This window comes from Artemia franciscana, chromosome 7 (assembly GCF_032884065.1).
Source record: "Artemia franciscana chromosome 7, ASM3288406v1, whole genome shotgun sequence".
Classification (NCBI taxonomy): Eukaryota; Metazoa; Arthropoda; class Branchiopoda; order Anostraca; family Artemiidae; genus Artemia; species Artemia franciscana.
In genome coordinates, this window is record NC_088869.1 from 57,843,351 (window position 1) to 57,864,573 (window position 21,223).

The 21,223-nt window shown below is 35.5% G+C and overlaps 1 protein-coding gene across 1 annotated transcript in view; it reads right to left on the reverse strand.

Annotated features, from left to right (window-relative positions):
* The window catches only part of LOC136029530 (uncharacterized), a 76,094-nt gene that overhangs the window by 8,651 nt on the left and 46,220 nt on the right, over window positions 1-21,223 (reverse strand). Inside the window, exons 7-9 of the mRNA XM_065707996.1 lie at window positions 18,871-19,059; window positions 15,117-15,234; window positions 10,507-10,749 (exon numbers count right to left, since the gene is read on the reverse strand). Coding sequence (XP_065564068.1) covers window positions 10,507-10,749; window positions 15,117-15,234; window positions 18,871-19,059 — 550 coding nt within the window. The remainder of the gene's footprint in view (window positions 1-10,506; window positions 10,750-15,116; window positions 15,235-18,870; window positions 19,060-21,223) is intronic.

Consider the following 21,223-nt stretch of genomic DNA (forward strand, 5'->3'; position numbering starts at 1 on the left):
AGCTCAAACGAGAAGCAACTTGCCTACCCCTGTGCGAAATGAGTTGGCGATGAGAGAGGTGAGAAGGATAACGACGAGGCCACGAACCCCAATTATACCCCGAATATTACAGGTTGAGAATACTTGCGTAGCTTCGCCTCTAATAAGGTGTAACATACCAACCTTTCTGCCATGATGTAGGGTGAAAAAGGAGGGCCGAGGGGCCACGAGCCAATCTTGTGTCTATAACCATAGAAACGTAAATAATTGCAAGTTTCCAATATGTAAGAGATGCTAATTTTATAACTTTTTAGACAAAAATTTAGAGTACTGGAGGACTAAGTACAATTTCTACACTATATGCGAAACACTGAAGTTGTCAACTCCTCAAAATTTTTGCAGTTCCGACCAATCAAAGTGAGGGATGAGGACTCAAGCCCCCCCCCCTGTCTCCCCCGAACAAAACGAAAACCTACACACTAGGATCATGGATCAAGCTTCTAACCATAGCAAGCCAAGCGAGTGATGGAAGGCGACAAAAGTCCAAAGAGTGGTCTGACTTTAAAGTGTATATTTTTAAATGTTTGAGACTTTATTAACTTTATTTTTTCTTTTAATTTTGCTTCACAGGCAGTTTCCTACAACAGTTAGACAAAACTTCACGATAGTAGACTACCCTTACCCCACGGGAAAGAGGCTACCTCCATCCTGGATCCACCACTTTCTAAAAAGCATCGAACGAAAGTTGAAACATTTGGGATGAAATGAATTTTTCGATGATGCAGGCCTCCACCCTTCCCCAATAAAATATCCACTTAAAGGCTCTAGAATTTACATTCAAATAAGCACTTCCCTGATATTACATGACCTTTGATTCGATGCAATCAGCCCTGGAACAAAATATTCTTAGACAGAGGGCTGAAACCACGGTTATACAGTTTCCAGACTGTGTTGCATTTGATTATACAATTTTGACAAGATTATACAACCTTTGGGAGCGTTTTCACCATATGTAAAAAATTATTCAAATTGTCTTATCCTTATAAATGAAAGCTAGTTCTAAACTTGCTAAATATAACAGATTTAGAAACAACGTAAAAAGTTCTGTTTACAAATTCAGTTTAAGTTCAGTTTAAGTTCAGTTAAGTTCAGTTTAAGTTTAAGATTCTGCTTACTATTGACACGGTTCTTCTTTACTCGCCCTTCCCTGCCATAAATGGTTAGATGAAGATATGTATATACGTTCAGGTTTGAGCAAGGGCTTATTTGCGAGCGCCAAAGTTTCGACTTGTACCAGATCAAAGCAAGGGATGAACCCCCCCCCCCCCGAAAAAAAACGACAGCCCATATGCAAGAGCCATAGGCTTAGGTTTTAGCCGTAGCGAGTTGAGCAAGTGGAGAAGAGAGAGAGAAGAAGAAGTTTATTATTATTCAATACAATACAAAATACTATTCAAAATGGAATTACAATACACTTAATCCCCCTCGAAAGGCTCCATGGCCAGGGATACAAGGGGGATACAAAAAATACAAGCAACAGCTACAATATAAGCAATATATATATATATATATAAGTGGGATACAATATAAGCACCAACTACAAAAAAAGAAGAGAACAATAGAACATACCTGAGCATAGAGAACATACCTGAGGCCTGGGAGTCAAAGCGCAGAGAAGAAAACCATACACCATGAACAGAACTCAGGGGACAACAACTCCTCAGAGAAAAAAAAATTATTCTATTTGATTCTTTATTAAATGATCCTTAAGAATCCTTTTAAAAGTCCCAAATGAGTGGCATCTCTGTACTGAAGAAAGTAGTGAATTCCAGACCTGTTGACAAGCAATGAGGGGATTGAAATCTGATCGAATAGTAGGGGTAGGCGGAATGTAGATATTATTTGAAGAACGAAGGCTATATGGAGCTGAATCAGAAATAAACATAGGAGTTTTCCGAAGATATTTTGGAAGATTGCCGTGAAGCTAATGAAAGATAAAAGAAACACAAGAAACCATGTAAATAGACAGAGCGGTGTTGGTGAAGAACGGTTTGGTGTACAAAACCAGACGCCGTGCTTTATTATACGTGACAGAAAGTGACCGCAGCGTAGACGGAAAAGTAGACATCCATACAATGGGGCAATAAGAAACATATGACTGGACAAGACAGAAAAAAAGAAGTTTCAGAATAGATCCAGGAAATGTGTGTCTAAGTTTTCGAATGATACCCAAAACTCCGTGAGACCTTAACCCTAATCATGGCTACATGGTTTCTGAATGAAAGGTTCTCATCAAGAACCAATTCGAGAAAAATAAGAAAATGTGACTTATCAACATTCAAGACCAAGTAATTCGCATTAAACCATGAAATAACGCTCTCGAATAATGCCACAAGGTTAGACTTGATATCACATGCCGTCATCCCAAGGGTCCCAAGAGTGGTATCATCAGCAAAAGCAACAATAAAATCTTCATTAGAAGTAGTATTGGAAGACGACCGAGCATCAGGTTGACACAGCTTGCAGCATGCCAGAAGCCTGGTGATTTTTTACCGCCGAAATCAGATCATTAACATAAATCAGAAATAAAATGGGACCAAGAACAGATCCTACCAGAGTAAACCACCTGAATAAGCCTACTGAAATAAGCCTGCCAGAAAGATATGAATCAAACCAAGAAAAAGCGTTTAATCTTATACCAATATGCGATAGTTTCCAAAGAAAAATCCGATGAGTCAAGGAATCAAAAGCTTTACGAACATCGAAAATAAAGCTGCCGGGATATGATCAGAATCTATTGCCGAATGAATGAAATTCGAGAAATCTGCGTAAACCTGATCCGTAGAGTGATTAAATAAAAAAAAAACTAGTTTTTTAAACTGAAAGTAAGGAGCGATATTAAAACTTAAAACGAACAGAAATTACTCCGTATATGAAATGGGTTGTCCCCTCCGCAATCCCTCGCTCTTTACGCTAAAGTTTTTAATTGTTTTAAAAAGTAAAATTGTGGCAAAGAATCAAACTTTAGCGTAAAGAGCAAGGGATTGCGGAGGGGACAACCCATTTCATATACGGAGTAATTTCTGTTCGTTTTAAGTTTTAATATCGCTCCTTACTTTCAGTATAAAAAACTAGTTTTTTTTATTTAATTTCTGAACGTTTTTGAATTAATGCATTTTTGATTTTGGCTCTCTGCACATTAATTATTAAAATGATTTGCATATTAATTTTTTTTTTTTTTGGCTAAACGGCTTTCTCTTAGTATTGATCAGAAGATATTGAGAAATAAGGGGTGGGGAAGGAGGCCTAGTTGCCCTCCAATTTTTCGGTTACTTAAAAAGGCAACTAGAACTTTTAATTTTTGACGAACATTTTTATTAGTAAAAAATATACGTAACTTAAGAATTAACTTACGTAACAAACTTTTATACTCTTATATTTTGTATTATGTATATGAGGGGGTTTTTCCCCTCGTTAATACCTCGCCTTTTACACTAAATCTTAAGTTTTGTCCCAATTCTTTAAGAATGACCCCTGAATCAGAAAGGCCTTAGAATAATTAGTTGAAATTACAAAAAATACTTTAGCATAAAGAGCAAGGTATTTATCTCCTCCTAAATACCTAGCTCTTTATGCTAAAGTATTTTTAGAACCCCTCATACGCGTAATAATCCCTGTTCGTTTTAAGTCTTAATCCTACTCCTTACTTTCAGTTGAAAAACTTTTTCGTGTTTATTTTTTCATTGTTCTTTTTATAGTAATGCTAGAAAATCCCGCACCCTTTTCATTGAATTTCTCTTCCCCATGACATATTCCTCCAAGAGAAGATCCTCCCACATAGCCCCCTCCCCTCAACCCCACCCCAAACCAAAAAAAAATCCCCCTGAAAACGTCTGTACACTTCCCAATAACCATTACTGTATGTATACACTGGACAAAGTTTGTAACTTGCAGCCCCTCCCCCAGGGACTGTGGGGGAATGAGTCATTCCAAAGACATAGTTAATATGGTTTTCGACTATGCGGAACAAAATGGCTATCTCAAAATTTGGATCTGTTGGCTTTGGGAAAAACATGAGCGTGGGAGGGGGCCTAGGTGCCCTCCAATTTTTTTGGTCACTTAAAAAGGGCACTAGAACTTTTCATTTCCATTAGAATAAGCCCTCTTGCGAGAATTCTAGGACCACTTGGTCGATACGATGACCCCTGGAAAAAAAAAAAAAAAAAAAAAAAACAAATAAACACGCACCCGTGATCTGTCTTCTGGCAAAAAATACGAAATTCCACATTTTTGTAGATAGGAGCTTGAAATTTTTGCTATAATGTTCTCTGATACGCTGAATGCGATGGTGTGATTTTCGTTTAGATTCTTTGACTTTTAGGGGGTGTTTCTCCCTATTTTCCAAAATAAGGCAAATTTTCTCAGGCTCGTAACTTTTGATCACAAAGATTAAATTTGATGAAACTTATATATTTAGAATCAGCATGAAAATTCGATTCTTTTGATGTATCTTGTTCGTTTACTATTGAGCCGGGTCGCTCCTTACTACAGTTCGTTACCACGAACTGTTCGACTCGGTCGGAATCCAAACTAGAAATTATGCAACAATTCTTTTGCACCCAGAAAACTAAGAACCCTGGATAGCATAGTCTTTTCAAAAATTTTGCAGAAAACGGATAGGAGAGAAATTGGCCTATAATTAGCAGGATCACTCCGAGAACCACCTTTATACAGCACTATAACCTTAGCTTGCTTGAGAGATTCAGGGAAAATTCCTTTTTTGAAAGACAGATTGAAAAGCTTAGTCAATGGTGACAGAATAGCAGGCAGAATGGCACGGATAACCCTTGTAGGAATTTTGTCTGATCCTGAAGAGGATGGTGCTTTAAGAGCACTCACGATACGAGCTACCTCAAATTCAGAAACAGAATTCAAGACCATCGACTTTAAACATGAGGGTCCAAGAAAGGCTCTGAAATCGCCTGCATCTCCTTGGACGATTTTACCATCGAGTATCAGCATTGATGGAACTGAAGGCAGAGGAGCAGTAGGTCTAAGAACTGAATTAATTAAATACCATTTCTTCCTAATATCCTTCCCACATTCAGAAAATTTCCTATGATAATACTGAGACTTTGCCTTCCGACACAGAGAATTAAATATACTCCTATAGGCCTTGAATCGTTGTGATGAGTTACAGATGATGAAGCCTTGTAAAGCTTCCACAAATAATTTTTCCTTTTCCAGCTTTTATGGAGACCTGAAGACATCCATGGATTCAGTGGTGCTATCCTTTTCGAAGTGTGGGGCGCTGGACCCTGATTGCAAATTTCCAGGATTCCTTCTTTAACTAAATCATAAAAGGAATCAAAAGAGCGGTTAAAATCTGAATCAGAAACCGAACTGTCCCATGGTAGATCAGCCAGACGAGAATTAAGTACTTAGTTCAGTATCACCATAACGAAAAAATGGGAGATTAGATGGTGATGCTATACGCTGCGCTTGATCATCACTCTTAGTATTGGGAAAAGCGGTAAAATGATCAGAATTATCACTAACCAGCACCAAATTATCTAAGACATCTAGTGACGAAAAAATTGGTATACAGACTGAAGGTAGAGTTCCCGAAGAGACCATCATCGACAAAAAATCAATAGCTGAAGCAGAATTTTGATCCAGCAGGTTTAGGTTAAAATCACCCATAAGGATTAGTTCATAGGGATATTTTTGGACTGAGATCAAAAACAAAGGAACAGATCCACTTGGGGACCTATAAACCAAACCCAAAGCTAAATACTTACGCATAGATTTAATCTTAATAAAAAGGGATTCAAAGATTCCTTCCTCATTTCTGCTCAAATCACTTTGGACATTATATTTAAGACGATCAGCAATATAAAAAACAAGGCCACCTCTCGCCATCTGTTTCCTATTCAGCCTCTCCATCCTATATCCTGGAATATCTAAAAGGATATCCTTTTTTGACTCTAGGAAAGTTTCACATAATCCTATAACATCAGGAGTTCAACCACTAACGATCAGTTTCAGCTCATTAAAAGACGAACAAAGTCCCTGAATGTTAAGATGCAGCACAGAGAAAAAAATCATCACGTTTAGAGGAGGCAGAACCATTTAATTGCGAAACATAATTACTTGTATTAGCCGAATTAGAATCATTATTCTTCAGATTTCTACTTCCAATTGAATTATTAATTATATTTTCAATATCTAAAGGATTATTTTGTAATTCCACTAAACGTTCCCCCAAAGAGTTGATACCAACCTGGTCACCAATAGAAATCGTCGATTTACTCATGGTGGATGGCAGTTCTGCTCCATGACCAAACCCACCAGACCAACAGGTATAAGGAAAAAATATAAGGAAAAAAAAGTTAAAAATGGTATAATCGAAGTAAGGATAAATAAGAAAAAGCAGGGAAAGAGAAGGAAAAAGAAACAAGGAAAAACCAAGAAATAAACAAATAATCAGCACTGGTAATTTAATCGCGAAAGAACCATGCATATGCCAAGATACGAAATTTATCACAGGAGTCATTGGAAGTCGCCTGGAGCTTTAAAACTAACACAAAAAGGACTGTTCTTACACGGGGATTCAGATTTTGACTTATGGTCACTAGCTCCACATTTTGAGGGCAGGGTAGTGTTTGTGCAGTTTGCTACAAGGTGGCCGGTCATATGGCAGTTAAAGCATCGACGAGGCAAAAACAAAAACTCCTGGGTGGCAAGTCGCTCATAGACGATTTTCACTGATTCTTGAAGGAACTGATCTAAGTCTTTTCTTGATTTGAAATACAACTTGAATGTGCGTGACGCACCACACTTAGTTGTTTTGATGCATTTTGGGATTAATTCCTTCAGTGACGAGTCGACTAGTTCGTCCAGTACTTGTTTAGCAACAGCAACAAAAGCAGGCTCCTTTAGTGTAACGTTTAGAGCGGGGTCAGAACGCTTTGCCTTTTTAACAGTTAGACTAGCAGATTCTTTAGATGAGACGACAAGTTTCCATTTATTCTTGCCACGGCGTAGCTCAGATACATCGCTGCCAGGGATAGGACAAAGACTGTCTATAAATGCTTGGCGCTCAGTTGGGCCTTTTAGCTCTTTTGGAGGGTTTTTTAGTATTACAGCAAACGAGGGTATGGGCATTGAGTCATGACTTTGGGGCAAGACCAGTGACTTGTCAGAGAGGCTACCTAAAGCGTGAGATATGTTTGCCAGAACGCTGTCCAATTTACGCGATAACTCATTGACCCTGGATACGACTGTGACATTTACGGCCTCTCCCATAGTTGGGACTTCACATGGACTAAGAATAACAAATTTTGGGATTTTTAGGTTTTGCTTGGCAGCAGTAAATAAGGTTTTACACATGCAAAGAATAGTATCTTCGTCTTTAGAGTGAGTCACCTTTCGGGTTGTAATACTTAGTTCGGCATATAGAACTTTCTTTGCTTGGATGATGGTATCGCGATCAAAATAAGCGACAGCTGCTTAACTCCATCAGTTAGAGATCGGCTTAAAAAGATCAAAACAGGATTCAAAATTAATTTGTCTTCCATTTCACACTGACCAAATGTTTTCTAAAATTATCCTGCCTCACTCTTTTACTCCTCCTTCCCTCTCTCCTTCCTCTCTTTTCTTTTCATTTCCTCTCCTTCTATTCCATATCTCCTTACATTCATTTTAAGTCTAAAGAATATCAAATATGTGAAATCAATAGATGTTGACACCTTGATAAAACGTCACACAAGAGATCTAGCAAGTGGGATTAAAATTCATACCTCAGACTATCAGGTATATGAAAATGAAAAATAATCCGATTAGTTTAGATGTTGACAAACTCGACGAATGCGACATCGACAATCAAAAAAAAAGATCTACTAAGAAACTTCTGAATTTACTTTGGGATAATCCCTCTACCGATATTCTACGAGCATAGGTTCGGTACGATCAGCCCTGAAGCAAAAAATTCTTAGATAGAGGGTTGAAACCTCAATAAAATAGTTATCAGACCTGTTAAATTCGGTCACATAATTTTGATAAGATTATAATCCCTATGGGAACGTTCTCACCTTTTTCAAAAACCATATGTTTAGTAGCTTTTGAAAGCCAACTTTAAACATACTAAATATTATAAACTTAGAATCAACTTAAAAAGTAAATTCTTTGGGTGTATACATTAGAGTGATGTTTAATGTCGACAAGGTTTAGTCTTGCTTACCTTTCATTGCCATAAAGGGTTCGATGAACATACATACACGTTAAGATAATGAATAAACTACATTTTGGCCTATGTCAATTTGTATCTCAAACTGCCGTAGAGTAACGAATAATTTCAGACACTAGACACCGATGGGTCCTAAGCTAATGTCTATTTGTGATTATAGCACTGTCTATTGACGCTTAAAATTTAAAAATGTTGCCCAAAACATAACAATCATAACAACGGAATTTCGAAGATTATTCATTTTTTCTTTCTCCTTTAAATAGTTGATATCAGATTGCTCGCAATAGTTGGATTCCACCCTTTCAACCAACACGCACGTAAAGGGAGGGAGGAGGAGACTTAAAAAACCTCGAAATTTTTACGATTTTTAGCACTTGCTACCTCTACCAAGACTAAAGAATAAAATTTATGGGAACCAAAAGGTTTGGTTTATGGAAACCTATCGTACGAACAAAAACACAAATTTATTATAGAGGGAATAAAATTACCATCAAATAACTCTAGGCATTAAATTTGGGTGTACACATTATTTTCAAATTTTTCTTCATTTTTTTTTTAGTCGTGCTGAATATTGACACGGTTTGGTCTTTACTTACCGTTCATTGTCATAAACGGTTTAATGAAGATACAAACACGTTAAGATAATGAATATAATAATGAATATAGTCATTTCCTTATAAAGTAATTTATTATTAATCAAGTTATTTATTCCAACTAAGAAAAAAACAGGTATGCATACACTTTAAGCACTTTAACACTTAAGCGAATATTTACAATACACTATTTATAGAAAAGTCTGTCCCTGAAGAATTACTCAGGGATGACCAAGAGTCAGCTTATGGAGATTCGCTAATATCACAGGAATTGCCACAGCGGGATCTATCACTCCGAATTTACTGACCAAAGACCGGTTTTTGGACGTCTGTACACATTGTTTCAAACTTTTTTTTTCTCCTACATACGGTTTGGTTTTTACTTACCGTTCATTGCCATAAACGGTTTGATGAAGATACATAAAAGTTAAGATAATAAAACACTTTTTTTTATTTCAAATCTTAATAATGTCAATCCAATTTATTTCTGAATCTAGTTTGCAAAGATCCTATTTAGTAACAAATATGAGGTCTACCAAAGAAAAAAGTCAATGAACAAAAAATACGATTGCTAAAACAAGACGCATTTTTTTTTAATTACTACACTGAGATCCTTATTAGCATTATTTCCAACTAGAAAGTTGGAAATAAGGCGTTTCCATTTCTCCAACTGGGCGGATTACACTTACTCTTTGTAAGTTAAACTTTTGAAATAAAAGCGGGCGTAAGAGTTGTAAAAGATGAAATATTCCGTATTAAAAACAAGTTTAGAAATAGGAAAGGAGAGGGCCCACTTTCAAAAATCGTGTACACCCGATTGAAGAGATTAACGGCACACCAAGATGTGATAAAGTGAGAGTGTATGTGGTCATGAAATAACACAGCGCGGGAGAGAACATATTAGTTGATGATGGCGTACCGTGGCGGAGCATTGCAGAAAGTAATACAATATAGTAGAGGTGATGCCATTGTTCTGATGACATGTAAAAGGGGCATCACCAAGAGAGACTCTACTCCTGGCTCTACGAAAATTGATGTGTATTTGCTTTAAAGAATAACATTTTAAGTTAGAGATGCGGTTTCTACTGACAAGGATAGATCTTTACTTACAGTTTCTTAACGAACTAATGTGAGGAAGGCTAAATACAAAATGTCACATTTTGTAGATAGGGACTTGAAAACTCCGGGTTAAGGTTCTCTAATATGCTGAATTTTCTGGTGTAATTTTCATCAAAACCATCCTTTTTTTAGGGGGGTGTTAATCTCCTATATAAAAAATAGACATTATTTCGTTGTCTCGCAGCTTTTGATGGGTAATTTTAAATTTAATGAATTTTGCATATTTAGAATCACCATAAAAAGGCAATTCCGTTTATACATATTTTACTGTTAAAATTCCTTTTTTTTCAGAGTTTCGGTTACTAATAGCATGGGTTGCTCCTTTTTTTCCAGTTCGGAATATATTCTTCCAGTTCTTTTTTCCTTTTTTCCAGTTTTCCAGTTCGAATACGTGCTTACAGAATGTTTGTTCTCATTCAGCAAAATCTACCTATTTACGACACTGAAATTAAGAGCCTAATACAGCAATTACTTAAAGCCTTTAAATTACCAGGAATATATTTTGGTTTTTACGGCTCATATACCTCTAATGAACACTCATAAATGAGGTAATCTAACGATACTTACCGATGACATTTCCTTCTTTGGTGACAGCACCATGGATAACAAACCGTGCACCGCCAAAAGCATGCTCAATAACATCCTTCACGACTGTCACCCCTCCCCTAGCACCATCTAAATGAAAACGCTTTTCAGCTTCAATGCAATCTTCAAATAGTTTCGGCGGTATTTGTTCTATTTGCAAGGATGGTACAAAGGTCCGTAGTGCCTGTTGTAACTGAAGCAAAAGTTTCTTATGAGTCAGTTTGTCTAAAAAAGCGAAAACAAATTAAAGATTTGCATCCATGTGCCACTACCAAAATTAAGATTTAAGCCCTTGGCAATCCCCAGCTTATTCTTGTATGGTTTTCAATGTGAGCCAGTTTAAAAAAAAAGAGGATATAGGGATGAGTAACTAAAAAAGAGGATATTTTTAAATATGCATGAGCAAAAAGCACAACAAAATTTTAAGCCCTATAGAGTCCTCAGCTTATTTTTGTAGTTTTTAGTGTGAGTCAGCTTGTCCAAAAGATAATTTTTTTAATGTTTGCATGGGGGAACTAACAAAACTAAATATTAAACCCTTTGTAATCTTCAGATTATTTTATTGTAAGTTCTTCATGTGCGTCAGTTTGTTTAAAAAGTTTTTTTTTGTTTTTTTGTAGTTTTTCTTTGTTTTTTAATTCATATATGGGGCAACTAACACAACTAACTTTTCAGTCCATCGTGGTCCTTATGTTGTTTTTGTAAGGCAGTAGAATTGGAACTCATTTATACTCATAGCTCATATTGTCTTGATACAAAAGAACATATCAAAAAATGAAATAATAAAGTTAAGAGGGTTTGTTTTCCAGGGTCTTAACCCTTTGATCAAACATGAGGAGGTTCATTTACAGAGGTGCATTTACCAGCCATACTTCATGTTGTTGTGCTAAAAAAAAAACAAACAATACGTGTCTTACACCACTTTTAAAAGTTAGAATAGCTCTTTTTTAATGAGTCTTTATCTTAATCTCATAGTTTGAATTATAGGAACCTTGTGAATCGACTAGCAATCATGCTGACTGGAATCAACAACAGCGGCTTATCTTGACTGTGGTCATTCAACGACTGGATAGTGAAGTGCCTTCACTTCTCTTATCTACCTCAAATTCAAAAGGCAACGTCTTAGAACTTTCCAAAGGCTTAGCAAAGTCCTAAAAGTATCTACACCTTCATTAATTTTACTCTGTCTCAGTGGTACTACAGTGACAGAAAAAAAAGGAAAAAAGATAATTTGTGCCATCGAAACGATTACAGTCGTCAAATTTTGTTTCTTGGAAAATTCAAAAATCATGTTTTGAAAATTTGTTGGTACAAAAAAGTTGAAAACCAACAATTCATTACTAATCAAATAAAGTCAAACTTATAGCTATGCAGTATCAATAAATTCTAACGAAGTTGAAAAACCAGGCGTCCTAACAGTCATCCCAACAGCGTGAAATGTCTTCTTCTTCTTCTCTTTTATGGCACTTGGCATTTACCAAGTGACATATAGCGATCGCAAACTCTGTCGGTCTGTCTGTCCCGGTTTTGCTAGCTTGGGCACTTCCAGATAAGCTAGGACGATGAAATTTGGCAGGCGTAACAGGATTCAAAAATCATGTTTTGAAAATTTGTTGGTACAAAAAAGTTGAAAACCAACAATTCATTACTAATCAAATAAAGTCAAACTTATAGCTATGCAGTATCAATAAATTCTAACGAAGTTGAAAAACCAGGCGTCCTAACAGTCATCCCAACAGCGTGAAATGTCTTCTTCTTCTTCTCTTTTATGGCACTTGGCATTTACCAAGTGACATATAGCGATCGCAAACTCTGTCGGTCTGTCTGTCCCGGTTTTGCTAGCTTGGGCACTTCCAGATAAGCTAGGACGATGAAATTTGGCAGGCGTAACAGGATTCAAAAATCATGTTTTGAAAATTTGTTGGTACAAAAAAGTTGAAAACCAACAATTGATTACTAATCAAATAAAGTCAAAATTATAGCTATGCAGTATCAATAAATTCCAACGAAGTTGAAAAACCAGGCGTCCTAACAGTCATCCCAACAGCGTGCAATGTCTTCTTCTTCTTCTCTTTTATGGCACTTGGTATTTACCAAGTGACATATAGCGATCGCAAACTCTGTCGGTCTGTCTGTCCCGGTTTTGCTAGCTTGGGCACTTCCAGATAAGCTAGGAGGGCAGGCGTAACAGGGACCAGATCAGATAAAATTAAAAATATTCTTTTCCCGATTCGACCATCTAGGAGGGAGTGGGGGGACGATTGATTCGGAAAGTTAGAACAAGAGCTAAGAGCTCATATGGCAGTTGTTACGAGGTCGGAAAAGCCAAGAGCCAAGAAATCATATGGCATGAGCTCCAGCAAAATTTTAAAAATCAATAAATTGCTTTAAAAGGAAAATCGGAGGCTTATGCCGGTCGAGATTAGAAATAAGAGGTCTTAGTCACGAGGTCCTTCTAAATGTCAAAACCCATTAAGATCCGATCACCCACTCATAAGTTAAAAATACCTCGATTTTTCTAATATTTCCTCTTCCTTCAGCCTCCCAGATGGTCGAATCAGGAAAAACGACTTTATCAAGTGACTTTGTGGAGCTCCCTGACACACCTACCGATTTTCATCGTCCTAGCACGCCCAGAAGCACCAAACTCGCCAAAACACTGAATCCCACCCCCTAGCTCCCCTAAAGAGAGCGGATCCAGTCCGGTTACGTCAATCACGTATCTACGATATTTCATCCACTCGTAATTAAAGGAGTGGGAAGGGAGATTTGAGAACATTAGAAAAGTACATTTTTAGGCCATAATTTTCCCTGGATGAGCGCAACGCTTCATTTAAGAGTCTACTCTGCGTGCCAGTATGATAGCATCTTTACTATTTATTCACATCGCTTTCTTTGTGGACAAATCATTTAGTAAAACAGAAAGAGCCAAAATTTTTGATTAATTGATCAAGCGAAGTCCAATCACTGAAAACATTAAATAAGACAGAGTGAATTATGTATCTTCTGTTTAATATGTTGCTTCCACTAACGATTAATTTAAAAAGAAAAATCAAAATTTTTCTGATGGAAGTAAAGAGCAAAGTTGACAATTAAAACAGAAAAAAATTATTTCTGCGCAGCTTAAGCAACATTTATCTGCAATACTGGTTCAAATACACAGACTTGTGATATTTCCCTATATTTTTAGAATTCTGTAAAAATTAGAGCTTTAGTGTAAACACAAAGCAGAAGCAACAAAACGGGACTATGGCATTAAATGAGACAGATAAGATTGCTTCTATATCTTCTGGTAAGTGTGCTGCCTCTAATAACGATTGGCAGCCTTTACATTGGGACTGCCTCTATATTCTTATGCTTAGAGCTAGCATACTTTGGAAAACTGACTAACAGCCAAATTCTTATTCAGGCTAGCAGTGTTATAAAGTAGAATTTGCCTTTGGTTTGTGATATTTATTGAATAGACTATTTGGATTTCTCCATGAAATTTCTCAATTTAAAATTGAAGAATACTTTTGACTGACTCGCCAACTGCCACTTTAAAAGTAAGAATGTATTTAATAAGCATCAATCTTTGATAATGAACATTTTAATGAAGCAATCTATTAAAGACACTTAAGATACGTTTTTTCATAACTTTATTGGGGCAATTCCTTAAATCCATGCGTAAATTACTATAATGTTACATTTATACTACACTATGAAATATATTTTGATTTTGTAAGAATATATATTTGGAAGAATATTAATATATATACTAGGAAGAATATACATTTATATATATTATATTCTAAGTGTATTTCGAATAGACATTTGAAAAAAAAATAGGAAGATAAGTCTGCGAACCAAGACTGGAATATTGGAAGCTACAGTGATAACAAATATGGTTCTGAAGCGTGGCCGTTTCGAAAGACGGAGGAACATTTGTTAGATGTTTTCCAGAGGAATTATCTACGGGCTCTTTAGGGTACCCGTCTGACAGACCGTATTTCAAACACTAAGTTGTACGAAAATAGGGTTCTATCCCGCTGTTTTGGTCTATAAAGAGAGAAAGGTTGAGATGATTTGGGCAGATTCTGTGGATGAAGAATGACAGATTGTCAAAGATCGTCGTTTTCATGCATCCATCTAGGACCAAACGAAAATCAGATCTTGCCCGAATTGGGTGGGAAGAGGTTGTAAGAAATACCTGAAGGAAACTGGAACTTTTTAAGAGGGTGTAAAGAGGGAAGCTTTGAATAGATTGAGATGAAGGAGCAGCTGGTGTAGTGTTGTCGGCCTCAGGAGACTTGGTACTAAATTGAATTGTAAGTAGGATTAGCAGTACCATATCCAAGTTTACGATCATTACTCACAAAATTTCATAAGGAGACTAATGATAGTATTGTTAAATTTTAAGACTTTGAATAATATCAAAAATATTTGCAAAATATGACATCTATAATGCAGAAAAAAAAGTAATGAAGTTTTAGCTAAGGACGGCAGTTCAGTATATTTGAATCAAGCCCAAACCTAAGACATAAAATGTTATGACTTAACTGTACTTTGGGAGCACGTGACAAAAAAAAAATCTTAAAAAGAAACATTCTTACCTAGAGCCTCAATTTGATTGAAAGTTGGTTGAGAAAAGATCTTTTTGACAGTAAGAGGGTCAAAACATCCAAGAACTGCACTATCTAAAGCGAAGTACAACAGGTCCAAGCCAGAAGCCTAAATAGAAAAAAAAAATCCAATTCAAATATGTTAAACCAATGCTTTCATAAATGTATTTCACTTTCAATTTGAAAATGCTAATGAACTATTATTAATTTATCAGAGCGAACCTAATGGCATTTTACGCTAAGGATGGGAGAACGGGTATCACGGATCATGTAAAGATACGAGGTGAATCACTTTGCTAAAAACCTACCTCAACTGCTCCGGACATTTCCGTAATACGAACCCACATCCATATGAAGTATTCCTTGAATTCAGCTACCCAATCGACGAAATCCATAACCCCACTCTCACCATTAAAAAGAAAAGTCATCAATGACACTAGTCTTATTAATATACTGATGTTGATGGCATTATATTTCATGCGCTTCTTTCTGCGGTCTTAGCGAAAAATTAACCAAAGCCATTCAGTTTTGTAATCGTTTTGATATCACTATCTTCCGTACACTCAGCCAATAGCTAATTAAAATGATTCAGTTTAGTACCACCATTTTCAATAGGCTCAGTGGAAGGCTAATCAAACTCTTGGCAGCAGATGGGCAGTTAATCAACATTATTCCTCAAGAGAGAAAATAACTATTAGAGAGATCATGTAAAGAATGAACTCTAGCCCTCTAGTATAAGTTACTTAGAAATGACGCACGATTGGAGGATTGCTTATGTTCGACTATAAAAGAGTAGAGTCGGAGCTAAATAAAATTGAGCTCTGACAGCTACAATGGTTAGGCCATTTTCATCAAATGAACTCCAACTTTTGGGGGGATTTTTACATCAGGATTTTATCAATGTCATAAGAAATTCATCAATTTTAACATTCATACACGGAAGACTACCACACAGATGAGCATTACTAGAACATAAAACAAGATTTGAAGAGATTTACAGAAAATATAAAATATCCCAGCAACATTAACAGGAACCAGGTTAAAAATCTGTAAGGTACAAATGATGTACATGGGAGGATCAGGACGGTAACAATGCCAAAGATTTCATTGATAGTGAAATTTCACAAGAAGTTTATTTTTTCAAATAAATTATTTGAAGTACTATATGGTCTTAGCGGAATGTTCAAATTCATGTACAATTTTGTTGCCGATGAATTTGCTTCTAATTGTTTCATTTGCATTATTTAAAGACATTTCAGGAGATAGAAGACACTTTCAAAAAGGCGCACACATTTAAAGGTGCAATGGGACAAAAATTTGCAAAACGACACAAAAGCATGTACTTTTTGAACACATAGCGACCATATACGTATCTTGCCCCTAAAATGGTACCAGATTACAGCCCCCCCCTTGTATTTTCGAAATACAAAATACATGTTGGGAAACTACCTGTTAACTTCTTGTCTGTTTGTGTGTTATAATTCTTATGACTAAATATGCAATAAAGACAACAGCAAAGGCCTCAATTTCATTGACAATAAGACTTGAAACAGAAAAGTGACGTCTCCTGGTGAAAAGGTAGGGTCTTAGTCCTTTTACCCTACCTAGAGGTCTCGCATTAAATTCTTAACTCTTTGAAAGAAAGGGGTGTGTTAAAGAGAAACTATATAAAGCCCTCCTGTAACCACAAGCTAACACCGAATTTTAACACCGAAATTTTGGAATTTCTTTTTGGAAACGTTAGAAATAGAAGCTGCTACAAACAACGAATTTTACTGGTAACGAAGAGTTGAGTGACTGGAAAATATACTCGCTAATCGAGGTACCTGTCGATAATTAGTAAATACGTTCGTGCGGCCTAAACAAGCGACTATATTCGGTGCGTCCTAGAAGTTAATTGTTACTAATGAATATTATAAAGGGTTGCCAACTTTTTGCCACCTGGTGTAGACCTCGGAGCGCAACATGTTCTGAGTAGTTCCGCCACACGTGCCACTTTCCCACGATGCTTGGCATAGTTACGCCGTGCCTAGCACATTTTCGCCACCACCTGGTGCACGTGACTCCTGAGAGTCGAAGACTCAACGGGTCGTTAGTTTTTTGCTACTGCTACAGACGTATTAATCAACAAAAGACTACATACACCAAGTGCTTTCGCAAGTTGCTTGCGTATTTTTTTGTAAAATACATTACCCTCTCTGGCAAGAGAAGACTAAGTAAAAGAAAGGGTGGGAGAGCATGAGAGAATGAAAGTAGTAATGTGTCAATCTTCCTTTAAAGCACTTATATTAGCGCAGAACTCTCTCTAGGCCAAAGTTTGTTTTGAAGCCTCAAAAGTACATTTTTATGCCCGAATTCTCTAACTCTCCGTAAGCCTTCGGATGAATATAGAAGGAGTATTTTTTTTTTTTGGGGGGGGGGGGGGAGAAATCCATCAGTGATCTCCCTTTATTTCTGGAAATACTAAATAAAGGCACTCCGCAAACGAGAGCTGCACTAAGGTTTTCTAAGGTGTTTGAAACAGTTGATACAGGAGTAAAAGTCCTTTTATGGGTCTGAAATATAAACAGATTAATTTCACCGTTGATTCCATCATTTTTGACAGGCGCTTGGTGGTTGTTCACCTGATCACGTATTTCAGAGCTTTTTCTATATTATATGATATCTATTTAGGTAATAACAAATCTATGGTTATTTCCTACTTCCCAAAATGGCAGGTAACAACAACAGTCCCCCTCCCCTTGCTTAAATGCTCAAAATACCAAAAGGGTAAAATTCATACTGCAATTATAGCAGTATGAATTGCTTACAATTTTTGCTTACGTAGTATGCAATTCATTTTGTATGAATTGCTTACTAGTATAGCCCCTTCCGCAATTATAGCAGTATAAATTGCTTACAATTTTTGCAATCCGTTGTTTTGGTCTGTCAATCATAACAAATAATTGGTTATTATTTATGACAAGTAATTATTAATTTACAAATAATTAATTATCATTCATGATAATTTGCTTCTGGAGCAAATCTACTGTCGATACTTTGAATATTGTAAATAGTAAAAAAAAGAAATACATGAGAAATATAGTATTTGAGAATAAAAATTTGAACAAGGCCATCTATCACATTCACAGTACACTTAATTTTTTAGTCTTAAGCTAAGTTTTGTTCTGACATTCACTTTAATAGCTATTTATTTATTTGTACATTCAACATTCAGAAAATTACTTGTTGTTACAAAATAAATAACTGCAAACTGTTTATAACTATTTTACAAAAATTGCAAAACTGTTACATAATACTGGAAAACGTGTGCAAGTATTCAGTCTGCTTCTATATCAAATCCATACTTACGATTTACAATAACCAGAATATTAGCTAAAACATTAATTTCTCCATCTTTTAAAATTGTTTGAGAAATAAATAACTAAATTTAGATACATCTATATCCTGAAAATGGTTTGATCTGTAACTACACATGGCTGCAACTTAGATCAAATTATTTTATTTTACTCTCATAAAAACAACTTCTTTAAATTACAAAAAAGCAGCTTACATCAAATTCACTTCGTTTCGGATATAAAAGATAAATCAAAAATTAAAAAAAAAAAATTTGTATTAAAAGCAAAAAATTACTAGACAATATTCTTATGAAATTTCTTATTTTCTTATGAAAAAACACTTTCACTCTTTGTTTTTAATTTTAGTAGAAAAAGAAAAGGATAATAAAAAAAAGAGAAAAAGATACCTGAGATATAACATCCCTACCCAATGTCATTGCATGACTGAAGGCATCATCAAACTGATTTGGTCTGTAACTGCACATGCTTAGATAAGAAAGCGACTGCGATAAGTTTTTTACTTGGGACGTCACGTAGGACATATTCTGCTTCAGGAGGTTAAAGTAATGTTCACAAAGATCAAGATTGATGTAATGCTGAAAAAAATACAAGTGAAAACAAAAGCATCTCCATTAAGTATCAAAAGTCCTCCATCAAAAGTGATTGGAGGGCTACTAACCCCCCTCAAATGCACACCCTTTCCCCAGACATATCCAAGCAAAACTTTGAGATAGCTATTTTGTTAAGTGTTATTGAAAGGATCGGAAATTATGTCTTTGAGGGTGACAAAACACCCAGCCACCCCCACCCATAACCCTGAGGGTAAGGTAAGTTATACCCTGGGGCCAAATAAGGTATATACATATAAGGTATATATCTTTGAAAACCTCAATACTTTCTCAAGACCAAGACATAAAATTTACTGAAAAAAAGGCTTTGGATTGTCAGTTTAGTATACATATACTGATATATATTGCTTAAAGTTTTAATAATTTTTAGTTTACTAAAGTTTAAAAAGTCAAAACGCTTTAAACGTATTTTGTTTATTTAAATCATGCAAAAATAACCGAGTCAAACTCAAAACGGACAAAAATTAACATGAGTTAATTTGACTACCCCCATTCCTTCTCAAGACCAGAACATAACTGAAAACAAAATACATTTATAATGTTTTCACTTTGTTTTTACTTGATTCAAATATTTTTACTAGATATATGAAGGGGAAAGTCCTCCACCTTGGCACTCCAATTACAGCATGAGTTTCTGGTGTCATTTTTAAGAGTGACAAGAGATTTGAGGACAAGCAGCCCGTCTCTCAAGCCCATTCATTTTCCAAACGCATTCAGTCATAATTTTGAGACAGCCATTTTGTTTAGCATAGTAGAAAGGTCCAGCAACTATGTCTTTACGGATATTGGGAATGTCAATCCCCCAGAATAATGTAATTGTGCGATATTGCTTTAAAACTAAATGCTGCTTTAAAATAAAACAAAAGGCATTTTGTTTATGGTTGCCAATAAGACATCTCAGCAATATATCGAGAACAATTAGGAGTATTAAGTTGAAACTTTAGAGGAAACAACTATTACTACTTCTGCTCTCACAATTTAAATAAATAAAAAGAGTGTAGTGTATCTGGGTTGTCCAAGAACTTAGATAGAATCTTTAGGGAATGATTTTCAGTTTTATTTTTCAGGTCATTTTCAGAAGCTATAAAATTAAATTAAAAATACTGTTTGCGTCAGGATTAAAAATTATTGAAAAGTTTCTCCAACATACAAAAACAACCCATACTATGGATTCTTGATGAAGAAAACTGAAAAGGTATACAATATTATTTTTTCCACGGAAAAGACAATGTCAATAAAAACGAACAGAAATTAATTTAAAAAAACTTTTCCCGCAAGACAAGTTTTTAAAAGAGAAGTAAAGAGCTCCATTAAGCCAAAAATCAGTAAAAATAAAGTCAAATAATCTTCTAAGCATAAAACTATCACAAATCACTATCAATAAATAAATGAAACTCAAAACGAACAGAAATTAAAATAAATTGCCGAGTCAAACCCAAAGCGAGCAAAAATTAAAATGAGCAGGGCTAATAACCCCTATGCCTTCTCAGGACCAGAAAACAATTTGCGCTTTACTGAAAACAGAATACGTTTGAAATGTTTTCACCTTTCTTACTTTCATAAGTGCAAAATTATCAAAACCTCAAGGAAAAAATGTCAGTATATTTAAATTAAACTGACAATTCACGGTCATTTGTTTGTTTGTTTTTTTTTTTTTTTCCAGTAAAACACAAAATGTGTTCAGGTCTTGAAAAGCCATTGTGGTTATCAGCCCTACTCGAGTTATTTTTGGTCGTTTTGAGTTTGACTCGGCTATTTATTTTAATATCTGTTCGTTTTGAGTTTCATTTGCTTATTGATAGTGATTTATGATAGTTTTGCGTTTAGAAGATTATTTGACTTTATTTTTGCTCGTTTTTTCCTTAATGGAGCTCTTTACTTTTCTTTGCAAAACATGTCTTGCGGACGAAGTTTTTTTTTAATTAATTTCTGTTCGTTTTTCATTGACATAGTCTTTCTCATGGAAAATAATATTTTATATTTTGTCAGTTTTCTTCAATAAGAATCCATAGTATGGGTTGCTATTTGTATGTTGGAGAAACATTTCAATAATTTTTAATCCTGACACAAACATTATTTTTTAATTTAATTTTATAGCTTCTGAAAATGACCTGAAAAATAAAACTGAATA